Below are 7,179 nucleotides of genomic sequence, written 5' to 3' on the forward strand. Positions count from 1 at the left end.
GAATATTTACTATTTGTAAGTAAACTTTAGGAAGTATTTGAGAGTACAGCTAATTAATATCGGCCAACCTACTCAGTATAAGGCATTTGGTAATTAGACTAAACATCTAAAATTGAAGGTTGCCAAGGCCATTTGCTCTCATTCATAGGTATTGTTTATAGTGTTGCTTAGATAATCTTAGATATGTTCCTTTATTAGTATTACAGTATATTGCTACTGTATTTTAGTTATTATCGTTTTATTCTATTGTTGTTAATACTGTATTAACATTATCTATCATTATTGATAGTATTATTTATTTTATTATTCATATTATTATGATCATTTTTTTGTATTGCATTACAGTTTAAACCGTAGTCGTAGACGTAGGCGTAGCGCGGTGTGATATCGTGACATTGTGACATCATATGACACAGTAGATGTACACCGTGCAAGAATAAAGCATGTACCATTTATGTTAACTCTACGTTGTCTACGCGTTTGATTCATTTCTACCTCCACCAGAACCGAAAATAGTAACGCACAGGGTGCAAGGCTACATCTTCTGCGACTTCAACCATGGCCGATGTAGGGCCAGACGATTCTGTTAGTTGTGTTAGCTCCCGGCGCTCATCAAGCAGTAAAGGCTAAAGCTAAGGAGGCTGCACTGAAGGCAAAGGCTAATCAATTAAAGGAACTCCATGATTTACAAATGCAGGAATTGATGATACAGCAAAAGAAGGCTGACATGGAACTACAAATGGAAATCAATGCTGCGGAAGCAGCGAGGCAAATATACGAAGAAGAAGGTTCAGAAACAAATCAGCAAATGCAAGATCTAAACCCTCCTCAACTAGTCGGAAACTCATATGAGACTCCACATCAGTCAGTTCCATATGCTATTGAAAGAGAACCAGAACTCACCAGCAGTAGCAATCCAATGTTTTGGCGGCTAGCCGAGAAACCACCAGCTCAAATATTTCAACCCTTCGACCTAGATGCTCCACAATGGAGAACGCAACCATCAATGCAGCAGAATGCAATGGAGCTATTAGCATCAAAGATGATGGAAGCTCAGGATCGACAAAGTAATGCTCTGCTAAAAACTGTACAGCAACAACAAAGTAGTGTGACAGCTCTCACACTACCAAACCCATCGATGAAGGTTTACAGTGGTAACCCAGTCGATTACTGTGAGTTTGTCACAGCATTCCGACATTTAGTCGAAAATAAAACGACTAATCAAAGTGCAAGATTGCATTATCTAATTCAATACACTTCGGGTACAGTTCAAGAACTGATGCGAAGTTGCTTATCTATGAGTGATGAAAGAGGGTATCTAGAAGCTCGACGTCTACTGCAAGAAAGGTATGGTCAACCACACAAGGTAGCTGCCGCCCATCTACAACGCCTGCTGGATTGGCCAATAATTAAACCTGAAGATGGCCCAGCACTGCAAAGATTTTCTACACAATTAACTAGCTGCACCAACACCCTAGAAGAAATTGGATATCTTGGGAAACTGGATAACCCAGAGAATCTTCGGAAAATTATTGAACGTCTTCCGTACCGACTAAGAGTGAAATGGCGAGAGATAGTGGATACCATAATCGAAAGGGAAAAGAGAGACGTTACAATAAAAGACATCACAAAGTTGGTCACAGATAAGGCGAGGTTGGCAACTCATCCAGTCTTTGGAAAATTAAGTGATCCAATACCAAAATCAACAACTAATGTCTCAAGGCCTAAACAACCGAGTCACAAACAAAGCCATAGTTATGCTATCCAAGGGCAATCCGATAATGAGAAACTTAAGTGTGTTTTACGTGGTGAAGAGCATTGGTTATCAAGATGCGAGGCTTTTAAACGAATGACGCTCAACGAAAGATGGAAAATTGTCAAGGAGAAAAAGATCTGCAACAACTGTTTAACCATTGGCCATTTTGTACGATTATGTCCAAAGGAAAGCTTTTGTAAAATAGATGGATGCAAGACCAAACATTCAACATTTCTGCACCCGAAAGAACAACAGGCAAACAGTGCTGGCATCATTGTCCATAAAGAACCCAAACATCAACCACATAAAGAGATCACAGATGTGAATAAAGTCAGCATGACGGCAACACGAAACACTTCAGCTGTTACTGGACTTGCTGCACTACCGGTACGAGTTAAGGCTGCAGGAAGTTCCAGAGTAGTAGAAACATATGCCTTTCTCGACAATGGGTCGAATACTACCTTCTGCACCAACAGTCTGCTAAAGCAACTTGGAGTAAAGACCGACAAGATAAACTTGTCATCAACAACAATCAATGGAGTCAATCGACCAGTCAAGTGTGAACTTGCAAGTTTGGAAATCTTCGACCTAGATCATCAAAATTCAGTGAAGTTACCAACTGTCTACTCAATACAATCTCTACCAATTTCAATGAATACAGTTGCTACTTCTGAAGATGTTAATCGATGGCCTCACTTGAATGGAATTGAAGTACAGAAAATCAATGCAGACATTGGTATTCTCATAGGAAGTGATGTGCCAGAATTGCTATAGCCAGTAGAAGTACGACAATGCCAGAACGGTGGCCCATATGCCACCCGGACTAAACTTGGTTGGGTTGTCAATGGCCCATTGGGTAGAAAGAATTCTGAACCGACATATTTTGCCAACTACATCGATTCCAACGAGCAACTGACAACACAGTATAAAACCTACTGTAATTTAGAATTCAATGACAGTTTATATGAACCAAACCCTGAAATGTCCCAAAACGACAAACGAGCATTGCAGATAATGGAAGAAAGTGTTGTAATCAAGAATGGCCACTATCAGATTGCACTGCCATGGAAGTCGTTCCGGCCAAAGTTACAAAACAACAAAGGACTGGCAGAACGCCGACTCCAAGCGCTGAAAATACGTCTTTAAAAAGAACCAATCGTACATAAGAAGTACCAGGCTTTTATGAGAGATTTGGTGATTAAGGGTTATGCCAAAAGTGTCGAACAGGAAGAATCAGCATCAGAAGCGTGGTATTTACCACACCACTCCGTGTTCCATCCGCAAAAACCCGATAATGTCAGGGTGGTGTTTGACTGTTCGTCCAAATATTGCGGCACATCTTTAAATGACCAACTGCTACAGGGGCCGGTCCTCGCGAACACGCTTGTGGGAGTACTAACACGGTTCCGGCGTGAAGAATTTGCCTTTATGGCAGATATAGAGTCCATGTTTTACCAGGTCCGAGTGAGAGCTGACGACTCTAATTATCTTAAGTACCTTTGGTGGCCAAACGGCGATACCAGAAAACAGCCTGAATAATACAAGATGTTGGTCTATTTATTCGGAGGTGCATCATCTCCTTGCTGCGCAAACTATGCGCTCAAACGTACTTCAGAAGATAACAAGCATGACTTCGATGCAGAAACTATCAAAACAGCGAAAGAAAGCTTCTATGTTGATGATTGTCTTCATTCTGTAAAGACAGAGTCAGAAGCAAAACGTCTGATAAAACAACTTCAAGAATTACTGTACAAAGGTGGATTACATTTGACAAAGTGGACGTCTAACTCAATGAACATCGTTGAATCAGTCCCGGAGGAAAAAAGGGCATCGTCAGTTAAGGACTTAGACTTGGACTTCGATGATAAAATGTTGACTGAGAGAGTTTGGGCGTAAGATGGAATTTGTGATCAGATACCTTTGGGTTTCGGATCATCGAAAAGGACCGCCCAACAACAAGACGTGGGATGCTATCCATAACCAGCTCTGTATATGATCCATTAGGATTTGTTAGTCCATGCATCTTACCCTAAAGATTTAACAGGTGCATTGTTTTGATTGATTTCTGGGCCCTTTGTTAAATATTAGAAAGTCAAAGTTATAACCCTGTCTCTTATACACATCTAGATGTGTATAAGAGACAGGATGTATGCTGTGCTATTGTAATGGCAAAATCTAGATCAGCTCCTCTAAAGTCAATTACTATACCAAGGATGGAATTATCAGCAGCTGTCGTATCCACACGATTGGACAGAATGATAAAACAAGAACTAATGATGCCTATCGACAGCTCCACGTATTGGACTGATAGCACATGCGTTCTACGCTATCTAGAAAATAAGGAAACAAGATTTCAAACCTTTGTAGCAAATCGAATTTCAACCATACTCGACCAAAGTGAAACAAGTCAATGGAGATTCGTTGACGGATCACTGAACCCAGCAGACGAGGCATCAAGAGGTATGACAGGTAGTGAACTTTTAAGTAATCGTCGATGGAAACAGGGGCCGGACTTTCTAATGAAATCCGAAAATGAATGGCCTCAGAGACCGATAGACCTGGGTCAAATACCAAACAATGACCCAGAAGTGAAGTCAAATTCCACGGTCTGTGCTAACAATGTCATTGCCCAAGACTCAATTTCAAAGGTTATAGATCATCACTCAAGTTGGAACTCATTGAGAAAAACCATTGCATGGCTTTTACGTTACAAGTCAAAGCTTAGAAAAGCAGTTCGAAGGAGCAAGAGCGGAATGCCTCTGCTGTCCGAGAAGACGGTCACTCCAATAACTGTACTGGAGATCAATGGTGCGGAATCCGCTATTGTAAAACACATACAGCAGCAATGCTTTGGAAACGATCAAGTCGCTTTGAGAAAAAAGACTAGCAGTATATACAAACTGGATCCTATTTTAGTGGAAGGAATTGTACGTGTAGGAGGGCGTTTTCATAACGCACCAATTGCCATTGACAAGAAACATCAAATCATTTTGCCAAAAAAATCACCATGTGGCGAAATTGATTATCCAGTATTACCATCATCTGTCTGGACACTCTGGTCTTGAATATACGCTATTGCTACTTAGACAGAAGTTTTGGACTGTGCAAGGACGAACTACAGTGCGAACAGTCTTGAATGAATGTTTCAGTTGTAGGAGACGGCAGTCACCTGTAGCAAAACAGAAAATGGCACAGCTTCCAGAAGACAGGGTAACACCATTAAAGCCACCATTTTCATTTGTTGGCGTTGATTGCTTTGGACCGTTTGAGGTTCGAAGAGGCAGATCGACCGTGAAAAGATATGGTGTCCTCTTTACATGTCTGACTGTACGAGCAGTGCACATCGAAGTTTCTAACTTCTTGGGATACAGAATTTTTCTTAAACGCCTTAAGGAGATTCATTGCTAGAAGAGGGCAACCGCAAGAGATGAGATCAGACAACGGAGGAAACTTTGTAAGGGGAGAGAAAGAGCTGAAAAAGGCTATAAATGATTGGAATCAATCCCAAATTCACGAATTTCTTTTTGCAAAGAAATATCAAATGGACATTCAAATCACCTATGGGATCACAACATGGTGGAGTGTGGGAACGGTGCATAAGAACCGTTCGGAAAGTAATGTTAGCTGTGTTAAAACAGCAAACACTTGATGATGAGGGTCTGAACACCCTAATGTGCGAGGTAGAGGCTATTGTTAATGGAAGGCCAATCACAAAAGTTTCTGACGATCCACACGATATAACACCATTAACACCTAACCATTTGTTGCTTCTACGAGGAGGAAATAACTTGCCACCTGGTAAGTTTACTAAAGAAGATGTATATAGTCGCCGACGATGGAGGCAGGTTCAGTACATGTCGGATACATTTTGAAGACGTTGGACTCGAGAATACTTGCCATCACTACAACAGAGACAAAAGTGGAACAAGCCACAGAGGAACTTTGTAGTAGACGATATTGTGTTAGTTCTCGACGAGAATACACCTCGGAATTCTTGGCCGTTGGGAAGAATTCTGGAAGTTTACACCAACCGTAGCGATGGACTTGTACGCTCAGTTAAGTTGAAGACTTAGGCTATGTTCACACACACGGCGTAAGGCTGGCTTAAGCATGGCGTAGCGTACGCCTTTGTGTGTGAACTAGGCAGTGGCGTTAAAGCCACTCACTACGCCACGTCCTTGGCGTTATTAACGCTACCTGCAGACCCCAGATTAGCTAACGCCAGTGATGCTTGGATGATTTTACCTCATTTCAAGAGATTGACCAATCACGATTGCAATATTAGCTTAGTCTCTTTCCTGTGCTTTCTATAAATGAAATGGTAAAGGGGTTCTTTTTCTATTGCATTTTACTTAGTTATAATGTATATGATTTGTTGATTGTGTTTTGTAAGATACTTTAACATATTTAGACTGTCTATTAAAACCTGCAACACCAACAATGCTAGCTGAAAAATCAAAGCAAAATTGTTCATTTAAAATACAATAATCATATAAGTTCACTTCGAACAATTCACAGATTTAAAAGTTTTACTGATGCACTGTTAATTTTACTACAGTTAAGAACCCATACATTATTTAAAACTTAAAACTATTCCCCCATAGGCCTATATTACTACTAGTTTAACGCTAGCGTTAATATAGCGAACGCCGTTTGTGTGAACACTTTGGAATTTTAATCCGTGAATTAGCTTACGCCTGGCGTAAGCTACGCCAGTCTTACGCCGTGTGTGTGAACATAGCCAAACACCTCAACGCTTGTGAGACCAATTGATAAACTTGTTCTTCTGGAGGATGCTACTAAATCGACAAGTAAATGGCTATGAACTTTGATTAACCTAACCGTGTATTTGAACTTTTATTATTATTATTATTTTTTTTTTGGTAACTTTTATGTCTTTAATTTTGATATTAGTTTGTAAATTATGTAAAGACTATCTTTACGATGCCTTTAAGGGGCCGGAATGTTAAATCAGATTATTTTGCTATATGTATTAACTGCCCCTGTTTGTAGAATAGGCCTGTGTTAAAGCATAGACCACAGATACTCTATGCAGACCACAAGTTTGTGGTGATTGTAATTCTAGATTACAGTTAGCTATCTTCCAACTATGCATTCAAGGTTTGCCATTCTCACTTAGCAACAGACTTTCTTATCTTGTTTTGGAATAGTCACCAAAACAGTGTATCAGTTCAGTTCATGGATTCAATGCAACAGGTTCTGGAGAAGAAACTGATGGTTTACATTACTCAGGTCAAACTGGTATCTTGCTCTAATGCCAGTAGGCGGTAATGTACTTTTGAGCTGTGTTCACGTAAAAATGACTATGATAATTGATTTAAATTTAGTAGAATATGGTAACATATTAAATACATATGGGACAGTAACCATTAAGGTTTTCTGTTCATTATTGATAGTATTAT

The 7,179-nt window shown here is 40.0% G+C and overlaps 3 protein-coding genes across 3 annotated transcripts; all 3 read left to right on the forward strand.

The window, feature by feature from the left end:
• The first annotated feature begins 691 nt into the window (after positions 1–691).
• Positions 692–2,530, forward strand: LOC117125239. Its single transcript, XM_033271700.1, has one exon. It carries the CDS (start codon positions 692–694, stop codon positions 2,528–2,530), a length of 1,839 nt encoding a protein of 612 aa, XP_033127591.1.
• A 771-nt stretch (positions 2,531–3,301) lies between these two features.
• Positions 3,302–3,652, forward strand: LOC117125237. The gene has a single exon (XM_033271698.1). The coding sequence runs from the start codon at positions 3,302–3,304 to the stop codon at positions 3,650–3,652; it is 351 nt and encodes a 116-aa protein (XP_033127589.1).
• A 269-nt stretch (positions 3,653–3,921) lies between these two features.
• On the forward strand, positions 3,922–4,821 carry LOC117125238. The gene has a single exon (XM_033271699.1). The coding sequence runs from the start codon at positions 3,922–3,924 to the stop codon at positions 4,819–4,821; it is 900 nt and encodes a 299-aa protein (XP_033127590.1).
• The last annotated feature ends 2,358 nt before the right edge of the window (positions 4,822–7,179 follow it).

The sequence above is a fragment of the Anneissia japonica genome, unplaced genomic scaffold (assembly GCF_011630105.1).
Source record: "Anneissia japonica isolate Jap-2015-1 unplaced genomic scaffold, ASM1163010v1 scaffold3756_len10356_cov116, whole genome shotgun sequence".
NCBI lineage: Eukaryota > Metazoa > Echinodermata > Crinoidea > Comatulida > Comatulidae > Anneissia > Anneissia japonica.